Here is a 17,530-nt window from a genome sequence, read left to right on the forward strand (position 1 = left end):
AATTTTGTACAAACATTCATATTCTCCAGAGGATAGTCTTGCGATTTCTAAATGCTCGATAGTTGCTTGAATGGTGGTGAGAACAGCCGATAACAAACCTACATTTTGTTAAGACACACCTTACCGGAAATGATGCTCTCCACTTATTCTCCTCAGATTGTCCTCTGTAGTGATCTGCATGTCACCGCCCCAGTATGAAGGCCTGTCCCAAAGACTTTAGATTGGTTTTGCAATGCAGGTTTTTTTTTTAACTCGCTAATTGTTTCCACATAGTTTTAAGAACGATAGTTGGGAGATTGTCTTCAGTCTCCATGAGCAAAGCGTTCAGACCTGTGAAGGATGAATCCTCCTGACTTTGGTGACACAAAGTTTTCACTTATTCAAAGAAATAGTTTGACATCTACCAGATGGATCGACACAAAGCTTACACATACAGACATTCATGGTCCCCAGATGATGAATCATAATGGTTTCTGGTCATCTGCTGATTTTTCCTTTTAGCGTTTAGTTTGACGTTTTTCGATTCTTGACACATTTAAGTGAAATGTCTTGACAACTACTGGATGGATTAACATGAAATCCATTACAAACATGTCCTGTACTAACTATAATGAAGAAATAAACAAAACATAGGCCTGTGTTCCCACTGTGCCCGTTAACAGCTGCCCTGAAAAATATCCTTCATACATGTTATTCATTTGTTCTTGTGTATGAAATACCATCAACTTATCTATAAATTTGTCTTTTTTTACATACTGTAATTCTGCAGTCTTGGTCTGTTCTGTTCACACAACATCTATTGCGTGTCTGTCCATCCTAGAAGGTTTAAGGGTTATATTGGGGAGATTTTCCTTATTTGGATAAATAGAGGATGTTGTATTGCTGTACAGAGTTTAAAGCTCCTTGAGGTTAATTTGTGATTTGTGATATTAGGCCATACAAATAAAAATAGACTTTATTTAAAAACTGGCTTGGTTGAACCTAATTGCTGTCCCCTTGCATACATTATATAAAGGCTGCAGGTAAAATATATTTTCACTAATTGTTTTCATTAGTGGAATAAACTACCGCTGCTTTAGGGGTTTTGTCTTGTTTATAATAGTTTCTTAATGGGATTTTTTTTCCTTCTACATACACAGTGGAGAAAGTGAGTTTGTTTGATTCAATCCTACGATACAACAAATCAGACAGAGTGCGCCTCGGACCACTGAGCCAACAAGAGCCAAACTTTGGGAAAGAGACACATTTAATCTAAACAACCCTCATTAATCTTCTTTAACGAGCGAACAAGAAAGTCAGCTCCTCTAACGACCGTCTGATAGAGAGGTGTAATCTATCAGCCGCCACCTTTTTCTAATTTTACTCCGAGCAGATCAATCTCCATTAACATCTGAGCCTGGAAGCGCTGTTCACTCGCATCCCACCACTGTTTATGTGTGTGTGTATGTGTGTCTATCAGCACGAGAATGTGTGTGTGTGTGTCACTGGCCTCAGTTTGTTCCTCCTTGTGATCCAAAAGCTAAAAAAAAAGTCAATAATCCATGAACTCATAGATCTGAATAGTTAACTGGGAGTGACACAAGCCTCATGTGACCGTGACGTACATGACCCCAATCAACTCTTCCACATACAGGGAACAATTATGTAATCCATGTTAACTACAGCGTCATATTATAATACAATACAATGTTCCACAAGATGCTCGACATCAAACAGGGATCAGTTTCCATCTGCTATCTCAGCTCTTGTTGTCATGTTCAGGTCACTTTAGCAGGTCTGCTTGTGTTCATAGTTTGTGTACTTATTAGGGATGTGCAGGGAGCCCAGTATTTGTATTTGTATCTGTATTTGTTGAGGCAGCAAAATTATTTGTATTTGTATTCGAATAAAAGTGGAAAGAGGCTTAAAAATCCTGTTTTTGTTTTTATTATGCTTTTAATTTTAGAAAATTAAAGTGTTACAATAAGTGTTCATGAAGCGTGTGTCAGTAGCTCAGCGTTATCTCTGGTGAACACTCCCAACTCTGGGAGTGATGTCCAAATTAGGAAATATGCGTCATTATCTCAAACATCCAGTCCAATAATAGATTTTTCAGCAAACTAATTGAATAATATTACTTCAGTAAATGTTCAAGCAATTTCCTAACTTTTAAGTTGAATGGTATCAGTATCATCTAACAGTTTATTATCATGAATTATGAAGATATATATTCAATCTGCTCATTTGAGAAAATGAACGCAACTTAAGTTTATCTTAATTGCTTGAAAAATCCCAATTGTGATTTGGCAGATCATTATTACTATCGGACTTAACTGGAATGTTTCAAAACTGTTGCCCCCTTCTCGTTATAGTGGGATATATTATGTTATTATACTTTGTTATTTTGTGTTGTTATTGTAACAAAATCTGTTATGTTTTTTCTTTGGAATAAAAACAATTGATAACAAAAAAAAAAGGAAATATGCGTCATGTAGCAGGTGGATGTGACTCCCCTCACTGAGACCTGCTGATAGATATAACAGCGGAGCAGAGGAGAGACACTGAGATAGCAACTATAACTGACCTGCACTCTGGTGTTTGACATGGATTATTTTTCTTCCTGAAAACAAATAAATTTTAAAATATTTGTATGAAACAAATATCCGTAAAAAAACCCCACTATTTGTGCTTTGTCGAATAACGTATTTGTATTCAGGAACACCCCCAGTACTTATATGTGTCTGATCTCTGACCAGCTGATGTAATCCCACGGAGGGAGATCATATTATGTTTGCAATGTTTCGGATCATTTGTGGACCATTGGGTAAAATAAACTGCCATCTAGTTCTTAGTTACCTAAAAGCTGCACTAATCAATATTTTCTTAATATTAAGAATGGAGCTAATTATTAGTGTGTGTGTGTGATATGAAAGCAGGTACACAAGCTGAAAGAGCGTTTTTGCATCCTTCAACCATTGTTTTGGATTTCCAAACCCTCGAACTCATTAACCTCATTTCTAGCAGCAGGAAGTTGTTTTCAGCCAAAAAAAAGCTCAGATAAACCGGCTCTACACAACCTGCCCAACAGCAAACTGCACACAAACACAGCATAGATGAGTTTCTGAGCAACATGAAGCTTATGAGGAGATAAACAGAAGGAGTTGTTATAGGCATTAAACTACACAAATACACTGCAAAAGTAAACTATGGAAAGAAAATCTTCAATATCCAAAGACAGAAACCTCCCTGTTAGCTCAGAGGGTTGAATTAACTGTTGGCATCAAGTGATCTTGTCAGGGCTCTGTATTTTAATAAGGTGGTGGATAGTTTTGCACAGTAATTGCTGAAAAAGAAGAAGAAGAAGAAGAAATGCCTGTTTTAATGAATAGTGCTAAAGTTTGTCAAGACTCTGTGGTCAGTGCCTTGGTGATCAGTTTGACTTGTGAACAGAGTTGCAGTCCTGGTGACAGCTGGTACAGGTGTGGACTGATGACTGTGTGATAGATGATAAATGCATCATATTGTTATACCATTTCATTTTTTAGCAGCAAAAAATCACAAAGAGGTGTACAAAGTCTATTTTCTAGCTGATAAATAATACTGTGACATTTCTCACTACCTTTAGAGTAGTGAGTAATTTAGGCTGCTACATGCAAAGTTACCTCTAAAATCTACTTCACCCCCATCTGCTGTGCACATATCCTTGATGGTTTTTGAATGGTAAACTTGACTACAGTGGCTAGAACATAGTGGAACATTTAGCAGCTAAAGAGACAGATGTTGTTCTCAGGAGTTGGTGGAGACCAAAAACAGAGTGAATATTGTACTTTTTATATGATATTTTAAAATTATATTCAATTTATTTGTATGTTCATCAGCTAGCAAGAAACACGACTCCAAATGAAGGATAATATTCCTCCGTAACTGCTAGATGTGAAAATTGGCAGCTGTTTGCAAACTCATTCCCTATAAGAAACTTAATGAGGTGATGATATGTCAGTGATGTGTTTACAGTTTTTCCTACGGCCCCAAGTGACCAAACAATCAATGTATCCTGCTTTAAATAACTGTCTTTTAACTATGTGTGTTTTTGACACCACAAACTTCCACCATTTACAAGACTGGAGAGTCATTTTCAGGCTATTTTTAAATTGTCTCATGAATCCATTCTGCATGTTTTTGAAAACTAAATATTTCTACCACTAAATCAATGTTGACCATTAAATACAGAAATTATATCTAATCTATGCATAGATTATATTAAGTTGAAGATCCTAAACATGTAATGCTTCCATCAGACTTTTGCAGTCTGTATATTGGAAGATAATATACAGTGAAAGTTACTAATTGATCATCAACTCTGAAATAAATATAATTAACATGCATCTATATATCCTTGGTTCCATTGGCAACCATTACACTGTAATATAGCAAGTAATTATTCTTGTTTTTCAGGCTTCTTCCCTAATACCATCTTTACCTATTTGAGAGCCAGGTAGGGTCCAGCGGGAAGCCATAATCGAGGGAAAAGAGGCGCCGGGTTCCTGAGTGCTCATTGGATCTTCTGACCAGAGATAAAGATAACTGGAGAAAGATCTCAGGTCTGTTTCGGGCCAAGAAAAAACAAAAGGCCTCTGGTTTCCTGTCCTCTTGTCGAGGCTTAGAGTCTTTAGCTCACCACTCCTCGCTCTCCACCATGAGTGGGGAGAAGTGACACACTTTCACTCCTTCTCACATGCGTCCTTTCTACTTGTTTCTCCGCTCAAGTCTTCTTTGGGAGTTATTCCACAGCCAGTTTTGGTTTTTTTTCAATTAGCCATGTACGATTTGGTGTGTGCGGTCTAAAGTGGTCAGAGCTGCGCCACTCAATCAGTCGGAAAAGGTCTTCTCTAAGCTGTGGCAGAAATCCACTGAAATCTCCAGAGTAGCAAAGAGCCAGAGGGCTTTAAGAGGGTTGACACACACCACAGGGCCCTCTAGTACTCTCCTCCCAGACCTCCATGCGCACACATTCTCAGACAAACGCACACATGCAAGAAAAGCAAGTCCATCCTCACCAACATAACTTCTACTTTCTTGGTCTGATGACCTCTACAGTCCTGCATCAGTGGCTCTAACTGTCCGCCAAAGGTCTTGTGTTTGGTCTACACTCTTGGTATGAATCCTGGCTGGAATAGGTAAAACAAAAAACAAAAAAAAAACAAAGCAAACCTCTCACAGTCACCCCAAATAACACGCACACTCAAACATGCACACGCAGCTTGGAGTTCCTCAGCTCTAATCAGCTTACAGGCTTCAGACTTCATGGCCCCCTTGGGAACAGAAACCATGCTGCAAAATATTCATCACATACATACATGCATGCACCAGCAACTTCTACCTCCACACACCCTTTTGCTTATCTTTCCCAACAACATAGATCAAACCTGGTCATATGCCTCTTACTACTGTGAGCACATTTAGATGTGTTGTAAAAGTGCCAATTAATGATATGTTTCAATTTTTAAACGTCAACTGATAATTTAATGTTCCCTCTAAGCCCGCAGTACCTGATTTTTTGGCCACTTGGGGGCAGCAGACATATATATCATCACTTTTTAAGTTAATGTGTTGAACTTGTTAGCAAACAGTTGCTTATTTCCACATCCAGCAGTTACGAAGCAACATTATCATTCATTTGGAGTCGTGTTTCTGTCCACCTGGTGAATGTAAGTCCAATATTCACTCTCTTTTAGCTCTGTTTTTGCTCTCTACCAACTCCTGAGGGAAATACTTGGCTTTTTAGCTGCTAAATGCTCCACTATGTTCACCAGCTAGAACTGTAAAGCGCTCAAAAGACTAACAAAGAGCAACGATAACATGAGCAACAAGTGTGAGAAAATCACCCCAAATGCTTTGATGTTCTGTATGGACGGTGTTTGTCTGATTATTGTCTTCTTAACTTTCGGTAAACCGTTACGAGCTGTCGTTGGATGTCATGTATTTGTAGTTTGTCCCAGTGTTTGGATTGTGCATTCTAGGCTACTGTAGAAACATGGCGGTGCAACATGGCGGGCTCTGTGGAAGAGGAGCCGCTCCCCATGTAGATATAAAGGACTCATTCTAAGGTAACGAAAACACAGCAATTCTTATTTTCAGGTAATTATACACTAATTAAAACATACTTATGAATATTATATTCCATTTCTGCCAAGTCTGTCCTGCTAGATGCCACTAAATTCTACACACTGCACCTTTAACTTTCACACAGCTCCGTAGATCTTTAATTAGCTTGCAAGCTGTTTTATGTATTTTTCTCAGTAATATTGGTGGTAGCAGGTGCTAACAGGCTAAGCTAACAGTGTGTCAGTAACGTTGCATTAGCAGCAGTCCGGACAGAGGAGCTGCTAACCTGAGAAAACTACAACTGTGGTCCTAAAAAGAAGTAAAACGACAACGATCAACCAATCACAGCCCTCTGACATCATCAGTGTGCTGCTCCCGTGTTTCTTTTAAAATTCCTTTGTACTTTTTCAGTGGAATGCTAAGTTTTCCAAATTGAAGTTAGTACAACTGAACAAAATCCTTAATCACATGTCTTTAAGTCATTAATATATCTTATAGTCTAAATGATTAAATGTAGGCCTAGAGCATAGGTTAATTTTGTGTGACCACCTAAGATAAACACATTCTCTCCATTTTTGGAAAGCTTTGTCTTACATCTCACATCATAATGCCTCAAATTGAAATTTATTTCATTTACTGCCATGCTTTTGTGTCTGGATAAACAGTAACACTGCAATCCTGCAAAAAATCGTCTTGAATGGGCTAATATAAATGAGGTAAATTGTACTAACTTCAATTTGGAAAACTTAGCATACCACTGAAGAAGTACAAAGGAATTTTAGCACACTGATGATGTCAGAGGGCTGTGATTGGTTGATCACAATGTTGGTCCAGGAACATGTCCTACTTGGCTATATCACGTCGTGCCTTCCCACCACGCTCTTATGATACATCCATGCTTCCCACCCTGAGCGTGACGTCAGAGCAAAATGGCCGCCGTGTGAATATGGTCAATAGACACATGTTGGTTCTGACCTGTGGGATCAACGAGTTCATGATGGTCTGTGCTGCCTTCATCATCGTCGTAGTGCTCCTCTCTGTCGTGGTAATATCCCCGGTGTGAGTGTTCACGGTGTGTGTGGTGTTCATAGTGTGAGTGACGTGATTCACGCTCGGCGTCACTGGCATAGGAGTGATGTCTGCGCCTTTTACGTCTGTGGGAAACTGGAACACCGATGTAGACCGGCTGGGCCTCTGAGAGAGAGACAGAGAGAGAAAAAAACAGTGATGGATCAATACGGTAACAGCTGAAATCAAAGTCTTCATTAGCAACATTAGTGTGTAACTGTACACACACATAGTACACACACTAAAATAGCATTGTCTGTAGTTATGTAGAGAGTTTTTATGCATGCATCTGACATTAAAGCTAATAAAACAGTTTTAAAGCCTTTTTATTAACAGAGTTTTACTTATTTAAATCTCACTGTACCTTAAATCTGCATTAACAGAGGATTTGTCCACTAGTTTTTGGAAGAAACAAGTAGTGAACACAACTCTGACATATAATCATCTTTTAAGTTGATATGTTGAACTTGTTAGCAAACAGTTGCTTATTTCCACATCCAGCAGTTACGGAGCAACACTATCATTCATTTGGAGTCGTGTTTCTGTCCACCTGGTGAATGTAAGTCCAATATTCACTCTCTTTTAGCTCTGATTTTACTCTCCACCAACTCCTGAGGGAAATATCTGGCTCTTTAGCTGCTAAATGCTCCACTAAATGCTCCACTATGTTCACCAGCTAGTCTACAGCTAACTGTGTCTGTTTGCTGTTTGGTGCTGAGCAGGTAGTGTACGGTGGCTTTTTACAGCTTTTATGCTGGAAACAACATTGATGAGAGCCGTGGGATTGAACCAAAACAGTTAAAGGGGAAATCTGATAAACTGCCTCAATTGATGTCACTTGAGTCAGTGTCAGTTGGGGCTGAAGACTACAAGTTTGAAAAGTAATAAAAGTTAGAAAGAAGTGAGGTTACCAGACCTCTGTAGCTCCTCATCTCTGCTGGAGGCTAGCAGCTCCAGGCTACATTAGCCGCTACTAGCATAACACACCCAAACCTTCAACTGAACTGTTGGCAGTAGAGTTGCATTGTGGGTAATGTAGGTGCCAGATTTTGATAAGGCAGAAGAATGTGTGGGGGAAAAAAGATTGCTAAATGTTCCACTATGTTCACCAGCTAGTCTACAGCTAACTTTGTCTGTTTGCCGTTTGGTGCTGAGCAGGTAGTGTACAGTGGCTTTTTAGAGCTTTTTCTCTGAAAACAGCTGCCTGCTGTGTCCAAAAACGATGCTATGAGAGCGCTGAGAGTGAACCAGAACAGTAAAGTTGCAGCCAGACAGATAAATAATGAGCTGAAACTCACTATAAAGCTCCATAAAGCTGAGAGGAGCTGCAGAGTCACTGATAATCCTCTGTAGGTTCATCACTATGAGCCAAACACATTACACACTGACAGGTCAGACAGCGGTGTTATGAAGAATATAGTTTACAGACGCTTTCATCAGACCACAGCTGCAATATGCAGGTATTATAGAAAGCTTGTTTGGTGATTTATGCACAGTACAGTATCCCAAAGCCAAAAAATGATGTACGAGGTTTGCTGTGTAGTAATCTGATTAGCGACTTTACTTTTATTTTCTATAATTTATCAGTTTTCATGTGTCTCAATTCATGTGTGTGCTTATGTATGTGTATGTGATATTTTGGTGTATATTTTGTTGGGTCTCATATTAATTTTATCCTGAATTTATGTAATAAATTGCTGTCCTCCAGTTGTTTAACTTCTCACCTTGCTGCAGTGATGTCACGATGTCCTTGAGTACACCGTGACATCACATTTGGGTTCAGAGTTCAGTTACTCTTTAAATACATATTAATTTAGGAATATGCACCATCAGCTGAAATATTTAGTTTTAAATCTACAGTAGATTTTGATTTTAAGGTCCCGTTGCAGTTGTTGGATTTCTGTTTTTCCTCACCATCATCGTCGTCGTAGCGTCGATGACCTCTTCGCCCTCGCTGCCCGTCATGATGATCCATCCTGAATAAAACATACAGAAACAAGGAGGAGGAGGTTTACTGAGAAAATATGGATGAAGGAGAGAAAACCGACCACCACCCTCCTTCTCTCTTTGATCCTCCGTCAGCAGAAATAAACCGTCACGCTTGATCGGAAAATTATATTTCTCTGATTTCTTTAATCAGGGAGTCCTCCAGGCCTCGCACCGACTGTTAGCTGTCGGCCCACATGGCGATGCATGTGCCACTGTAACCTCAACGGATCAATGGATGACAAGAGGAAAACTCAATGGAAAACCCCAACAGCCCCCTCAGGGCCGGACTGCAGCACAAACCACGGAGACCAAAGGAAACGGACAGGAATTCCCAACATTCCCAACAAACTGCTGCTACCATCGTTTTGTTAAAAAAGGATTTTAGATTTTAAAAATTATTGTATGTATGATAAATTGTGTTTTTTGTGTACTATATTCACACAACACCAATCTAGAGCCACTGAGGATACACATATATGATAGAAACCTTCCCTGCTTCCAATATTTCCTCAGTTCAGTATGAATGAATGTGGATAATATAAGGTTATCAATTCAGTTTACTGCCACCATAAAGCAAAAACCAAAGTACTAAGCATCTTTTAGCTCTTCGTTTCTGTGCACCAGTGACACCCAGATATACTCTTGTTAATGTTATGCGTACATGATGAACTGATCAGTGTTCCTGTTCCTGCTCGTGACGTCGGTTTCTCTTCCTAAAGCTGATTTGGGGGAGTTTTCTAGGCTGATCGATAGATGTCATTTCTGATCGCTAACTAGTCCCTGAAGCCTGATCACTGACTGTGAAGGACAGTCACATGAGTGCAGCCATGCGAACACACTCATGCGCACAACCGCACACACACACGCAGCCACATAGAGTAGTGAAAAGTAATCCTGGAGCGGAGGATTACTGGTAAATAACGTGAGGAAAAAAAGGGTTCAAGAGGTGCTTTAAAAAGGCCAAAACAGCCCCAACAACATCCAGAGACGTCACAATCTCAGAGTGAATCTCTTTCCACTGTAAAGCTTTTTAACTACCTCTCAGTGCTGGAGAGATGAGAGAGTTTTTCCAATGAGTCCTGGTTCTGTGGACACACATACAGCTGCAGATCCAATGATACAACAACCAATCAGATCATCAATGTTTAGCCTGTAGCTGTTCTGATACCATGTACATTTATGCTCAGACATGCCGGTCATTATGCATCAACCCTGTCTGATAGAAATTACATTTATATGCTGCAAATCTGCAACAGCAAATACATTTCGAAGGAAGTGTGGATTACATTTACTGTCACCATAATGAGAAAATATTGCAAGTTACATACAAACATATTTATTTTTTTCCTGAATCTTGCAATATAATATCACCTTGTACAGACTACAGTGTTATTAAGCTTTTTTATGCTTATGTTTAGGAACTGGCAGGTTAAGGTTAGCAATCCTGTCTTCTAGAAATTACATTTATATATGACTAAATTACAACAGTAAATACTTTTGAAGTAAACATAATACGGCCTGAATTATATTTTATGTCAACAAAATGAGAAAATGTTGCTAATTAATGTATCTGGCAAACATTTTGATGCTGTTACTGATATTCTTCAGTGATGTTTTTGGGGTTTTTTTGCCAGCCAAATATCTGATCTTGCAGTAGATTCTCTGTTCATTTTCACTTTTTTATGGTTATGTTTAGACACTTAAAGTGCTTAAAGACACATCATTGTCTGTGTTTATTATAACAGAAGAGTCACCTGACTGACTGGAAGCACAAGACACAACGTATTTATCAAAAATCTCCTCCAGACATGTTTTAAGACATATAAAAATACTCTGCTTGGAATAATGATGTGTGTCTGATATGGTTTCCACCAAAAAAGTATCACCACACTAAAATCCTTAAAAGGGTAAATCTTCTCCTTCACTCTGCAAATATTTTTCATTTCCGGAGGCTTCAAGTTTCCACATCACTCTTGTATAAGTTGAATACTGAACCCTGATTGGCTCCAAACTAGTTGTGATGTCACAAATCATAATAACATGAAGGAAAATGTTGTAAAAGAGGACTTTGTTGTAAAGTGGGATCCTGTGTTAGATATTGATTGAAGTACAGTCTGATGTGTTAATCAATAATTGATACTCCTTAATCTGACACTTTCAGCTTAAATCTACAGTTTCTACAGTAATAACAGGTGATAATGAGTTGATTATCTCATTGTCTCGAGCTAAAAGAAATAATTAACTTCTGATCTTGAGATAAAGGCATTAAAATATAATTGCAAGCGTTTTCATCTTCCATAAATTACTTGTACAAAACGACACAAGTTATTTGCTAGTTTTTGCAGCACATATTGTCACATATCGATGCTGGCAGCTCATACATAAAACAAACAGTATAATGTGATAAATAATGCTGGAAAATCATTTCAAACAAGCCATTTAGCAGATTGTGTCGTCTCTTTCTAATAATAAGTGCAATTAATTTAATTTGTAATTAAAAGAAAGTTTTTTCAGTAAACTGGCAATATTTAGTGCTCTGGAGTGAAATGATATCAGATCACTGATAGAAAAACATAAATAAAACCAAACTAAAAGACTTGATACATATTTTACAGTACATCTTTAAAAAGCAGCCATTTTCCTCCATTTTTATGAAGTTTTATGAAGATTTTACAAAGCTGCATCCTGACACTTCTCCAAAACATGATTAAAAATGATTTTCATTATTCAGCTTTTATATTCAATCTGATTCAGTGGTTCAAATAAGCAAAATACAAAAATATGAGATAAAATACATATCAAGTGTCATTCTTTGTCATGTCAGATGTTTCAGACCACAAACAAGCAAAACAAATGCAGATAAGACATCAAAAACATATTGTTTTAAAAAAAAATGCTGTAAATATTTTTCTTCTTACCTGATGGGACAGATGAAGCCGAGACGACCAGAATCGAGACGTTAGTGGCGTATTTTTTTTATAACGTCAGTGTAAAGTAACTTAATAAAGCACAAAAACTTCAGAATAAAACAAATTTCAGGCTGTTCTGTTAATCATCTAATGAGCAAAATACTGCAACAAACCAGTAACAAACCAGTAACAAACCAGTAACAAACCACTCGCAATGACTGTACAGACAATCTGAGTATTGGATGCTGCTGATGAGTGTCAGTGTGTGTGTGTGTGTGTGTGTGTGTGTGTGTGTGTGTGTGTGTGTGTGTGTTGGGTCAATAATGGGGGGAGAGGAAGCATCACAGTTCATTCTGAGCAGCATCCATTCATATTTAATTTTTAGATACTTGTATTTTACTTCAGTATTTCCACTTTATGCTACTTGGTAACACTACACTACAGTATTTAGCATTTATAAACAGTATAAACAGTTAATAAATGTAGTTATAAGCAGATATAAGGACATTTTTCAGTGGTTATTAATTCACAGTATTTGTCAACAATAACTTCTCCTATGAAGACATATTTTATATTATTACAACTGTGTTTGACTATATTATCATTCATTATCTGTTTATACAGCAGCAAACACTTATGTGTGTCCACAGGAGGAGTTATAGTTGTTGACTAATACATTAATAAACACTTATATCTGTTTATAACTACATTATAGTGTGTTATAAACCATTTATTAACTGCTTATATACTGATTATCGTATGTCCCCCTTCTGTAGACACTTTTAAAGCCAAACTTAACATGTTTTCTCAGGCGTTTGAATGTCCTTAAAGCTTCATGTTTCACTATTATACACTGTTTTTGTTTTTTCCTACTGCTCCTTTATTTCTGTTATTTTATTGTAAATGTGGCTTATAAATAAACTTGATTCGATTTGATCATAATGCTAAATAGGTGGACTTAAACTAATACATCTGCTACGTAATACAGATTTACATGCAAACAGCAGGGAATAGTGCATTCTTTGGGGACTATTTTCAGCGGTGGATGAATCCATATTTGGTGCTCTGGTGAGTATTTCTGGCAGCAGGACGATGTGTGTGGGATTGAGTCAGAACAAACTACAGTGTGTGTCTTCATTAACATGTTTTTAATAGTTTGTGGACAACAACGGGGGAATAAGATATATCAGGCTCTAGATACACATACAATACTTGTTAGTAGATCAGTTGGTTTTAATCTTTTAATGGGATTTGTTGACAATAACATAAATGTAGAATATATCCTATAAGATCTATCAACTAGAGGCTACTAATTGATCCATACTCACATACTAATCACATGATTGAGCCACACAGCAGAATGAACCAAGTGACTCTTTAACCTGAACTGTGGCTGCATGTGTCACCACTAGATGACTCCATAAAGCTTTCGAGTAGACGGAGCGGTAGATGATGATCACTGATGGAGCTGCTACTCTGCTTCGGTGTCGTCAGTAATCCTCTCGACACAGATAGCAGAATAAATTAGACGCATTAATCTGAGTGTGTGTGATCTAAGAGAAAACATCCAGGGATCCAAAGACTGAGGCAACTTGAGACATGTCGCTGCCTTAATTAGGAAATGGATCAGATGTTATTAATTTATTTATATATATATATAAACTCTTTGGGATGTGGGATGAGAGTAATAGGAAGAGTTATGAAGAGTAAAACAAACTGTATTTATTCAAAGCTCTTGTTTCCCAACATTACCAGTTTTTTGTGTGTTAAATCAGGAATTTCAGTCTAATCTTTCAGTTATTTATCACACATTTTGTGTTACAGAGAAAAACCGAATGCAAGTCTCAGTTGAGTAGTTTGTGGGTCTTGTTTGTGGTGATATGACGAATTCATATCATCTAGACGGTTGTATGATGGTTGTGTGAGGATTAAAACATTTTATATTCACTGACTGACGGTCTTTGGCTCATGTGAGGCGTCCATGTTTGTTTAGTTTTCTGGGTCATCAAAGTCAGATATATCTGAGCTTTCAGAAAAATCTGTTTATGACTTGGATGCTGACATGAACACTATTTACAACTCAAATATGTTGTTGCGTTTCCCAGAGTTCACAGGGTATCTGCTAGGGGTGTGCACGAATACAAATACATTATTCGGCAAGGCACAAATAGTACGAATATTTGATTCATACAGATATTCTAAAAATTATTTGTTTTCGGGAAGAAAAACAAACATGTCAAATAGCAGCGTGCAGGTCGGTTACATCGCTATCTCAGTGTTGTTACGTCTATCAGCAGGTCTCAATGAGGGGAGTCACATCCACCTGCTGCATGACGCACATTTCTTAATTTGGACATCACTTCTGGAGTTGGGGGTGTTCCCCAGAGATAAAGCTGAGCTACTGACACAAGCGAAGTGCTCCCAAGGGACTCTCCATCACCTGTTGTTCCCCTTCTCCTTTCCACAAAGTTAGGTTGTAAAAAATAGGCAATAAATGAAAAGTGCAAAGCAAGAATCGCCTTTGAAGTTGGGTGTATAAATAGGTAGAGGTCTGTCTCCAATGAGGCGATGAGTAAAGTTTTATCTCAGTAGTCAGCGCAGTCGTCTATGATCTAGGAGACTCCAGTTAAAGACCCGATGTGGGGACCTCCTTCATAAGGTAGTTTATTCATGAACACTTATTGTAACACTTTAATCTTCTAAAATTAAAAGTGCAATAAAGCAAAACAGGATTTTTAAGCCTCTTTCCACTTTTATTCAAATACAAATACAAATCATTTTGCTGCCTCAACAAATATAGATACAAATACAAATACTGGGCTCTCTGAACATCCCTAGTATCTGCAGGTCTTGAGAAGAAACATTGAATTTAGTTTCCTCAAAAAAAGGCCTCAGAAGGCAATAAAAAGTCTTCAATATCGTCTCTTTCCTGCTGCTGACAGTAACATTAGTTTAAGGTTGTTTTGTTGTGTGTGTTTGCAGCTGTCTGGAGACGTTTCTACATCTATAAACTACAGTGTGATGGTGCAACTGTGCTGCAGGAAGCTGTTTATTCCTTTTTTAGCAACACTTTCACATAATTAACATTCACGTAAGTCGACATATGATGCAACTCCAGAACGACCCACAGGAGTGTTTTATAATATGTTGGATGTAATTCATTACAAATCACTGCAAAAAAAAAAAAAAATGTTGTGAGGTTTAGGCACAGAAACCACTTGGTACCACCTCGTATTTCTTCCTTAAAGTTATAAAACCGTCGTTGTCATGGCAACAGTAAACACCACGACAATCGCAGTAGCAGTTTTCGCGGGAGTAGTTCACAGGAAGTGAACAGTGGTCTCCTGCAGGTGAGTCCACCCAACCCGCCTCCTCCTGATACAGACATCTGTCACCTTATACAGACCACTAGATGGCGTTTGTTACTCAAACGTAAGTACAGGTGGTTTTTGGCGACTGAATTTTTTACCTATGCTGTTGTTTTTCATGGAGTTTCAGTCAGCAGCATCAGACCTGCAGCGAACACTGTTACTGCTGCAGCTACAGCAGGAAGCTCATCAGCTCACTGTGGACGTGATCACTTTAGCGAAAATTGAAATGAACTTAAATCATTTTTAACTGGTTAAAGCCTGGTTAGCCTCTCAGCTAACGTTAGCCTGGGCTCTCTATGTGGATCCAACCGGAGCACCGGTTTGTTACTCAGGTTAAAGTGGGAAGAAGCAGCTGATCTGACGGGCAGCTGAGTTAAGCGGAGCCTGCGGAGGAAACACCGGGACCGTCAGGGTGAGACAGTCCCGTCGAGTTCGGCTGCACAGATAGGAAACACCTTGGCTGACAGGATGTACCACTCTGTTTGGAAAAAAAAAAAACTTTTTGGTTTATAACGGCGGTTGGCAACCAGCGTATTAGGTGCATTACCGCCACCTTCTGCTCCAGAGTGTGGACCAGAGATTAAATCCTCCACATTAATCCTGTCTGTCTAATAAACTCAAAGAAAACTCTACTGCTCCACTCACTTGGCAGGTTCATTAAAGTTTTAACACTGAGCTCCTGAACTCCAGTCTTCCAAAGTTCTTCCTTCATATATTGTCTTTCTTGATCATACTTAGTACAATCTAAGCTTGCATGCATAATAGTCTCCTCAGCCAGCTGGAAAAAAATATGTGCATATATCGGTATCGGCATCGGCAATCGGCCACAATGAGTTGGAAATATCAGCATATCGGATATCAGCAAAAAATACAATATCATGCATCCCTAATTAGAAATGTATTGTTCTATCCTACTGAGAAAAATGCAATTTTAGGTCATATCATCCTTACTTGTTTTCATACTTTCACACTTTGGCCTGTGTGACCATAAAACACATTAAATTGCATTTTATGTGTGATTAAAAAGATCTTAAAACATCTTAAATTGAATGTGGTGAACCTGGTTCATTTTTGTCTCTGTTTCGTTAATATTTTTATTAATAAATGCCACCTTATCTGCACACACAAACCTGCCTCTTCAACATCTTCTTTAAAGTTTTCCCGCACCAAACAATATCTTCTTTCCTTTAAATGGAATTTGAAATCTTGTTGTATATTTTAAATTCACAGCAGGTGAATTAAACAGTGATAAAAGAAGAAAAGTGAACAAAAAAATAGGTATATCCTGTCAATATAGATATCTATCAAGTATTCTCAGCAAATGTGGATTTACAGTATTCCAGTTATAACATCACACGCTCGATAAAATAGATTAAAAAGGATCACGACTGACCTTGTTCCACTATTCCCAAAGTTCAAGGTTCCATATTTTAATTAAGGAGGATATATGGCAGCTCCTGAGACTGTAAAACATATTTAATTTGCTATGTCTCAGGGGTCAGAGGTCAAGCTGGGAACCCCACGGAGCGACCGACAGAGAAGCCAGATGTTGAGTCCGAACGAAGGTTGAACTGCAGATAAATATCTGGAAATATAAAGGTGAATAATGGCTTTATTATTTGGAATTATTTGTAATCTTGCTCACGGCTCTTCTTTTATTTAATTACAGGTTTCTTTGTGTATTCAATCATCTTTATCTCCTGACATGCTGCTTCTCTCCAGAGCATCTGTTCATCTCTTCAGTGTCTCGTTGTGTCATCATGTCTCTGCAGTCGAAGCTCTTTCACCTGCAGGTCCCCCCCGACGTTAATTTCTGCTTAATGAATCAGCCCATTTGCATATCAGATAGATAAGACATTATCCTTTGTTTGAAGACTCCTCTGTGGAATAATCGAATGTGACCGTGCTAATCCATCACACACACAGTTTTTCATATCTGATGTTATATGTGGAGCGAGGATTGAGACCTCAGGGCAAAGGAAGCTGATTTTATTCAGTTTTCTCCTCTTTCGGTTCCTGCTGATGCATTTTAGCCCTGAAACATGCAACACAGAGATACACATGAAAATACAGTCACATACGTACACAGTATGTATGCATGTGGTTCAA

The 17,530-nt window shown here is 38.2% G+C and overlaps 1 protein-coding gene and 1 long non-coding RNA gene across 10 annotated transcripts in view; one reads left to right on the plus strand and one right to left on the minus strand.

The window, feature by feature from the left end:
- Positions 1 to 11,242, minus strand: part of slc4a5b (solute carrier family 4 member 5b) — a 39,805-nt gene extending 28,563 nt beyond the window's left edge. For 4 of the 9 annotated variants that reach the window (XR_006092688.1, XR_006092689.1, XR_006092684.1 and 1 more), the window contains exons 1-2: positions 9,067 to 11,241; positions 7,060 to 7,278 (exon numbers count right to left, since the gene is read on the minus strand). Coding sequence is in view for 1 of the 9 variants with exons in the window: in XM_042396136.1 (XP_042252070.1) it covers positions 7,060 to 7,278; positions 9,067 to 9,127 (280 nt within the window). In the remaining 8 variants the exon portion in view is untranslated. Of the gene's footprint in view, positions 1 to 119; positions 197 to 7,059; positions 7,279 to 8,068; positions 8,128 to 9,066 lie in introns of those variants that run through there. The other 5 variants (XR_006092685.1, XR_006092686.1, XR_006092687.1 and 2 more) reach the window with 5 other exon arrangements.
- Positions 5,652 to 17,530, plus strand: LOC121886199. Its single transcript, XR_006092692.1, has 3 exons — positions 5,652 to 5,687; positions 16,917 to 16,986; positions 17,091 to 17,530. It is a non-coding gene; the product is annotated as an uncharacterized LOC121886199 (long non-coding RNA).

This window comes from Thunnus maccoyii, chromosome 19 (assembly GCF_910596095.1).
Source record: "Thunnus maccoyii chromosome 19, fThuMac1.1, whole genome shotgun sequence".
Classification (NCBI taxonomy): Eukaryota; Metazoa; Chordata; class Actinopteri; order Scombriformes; family Scombridae; genus Thunnus; species Thunnus maccoyii.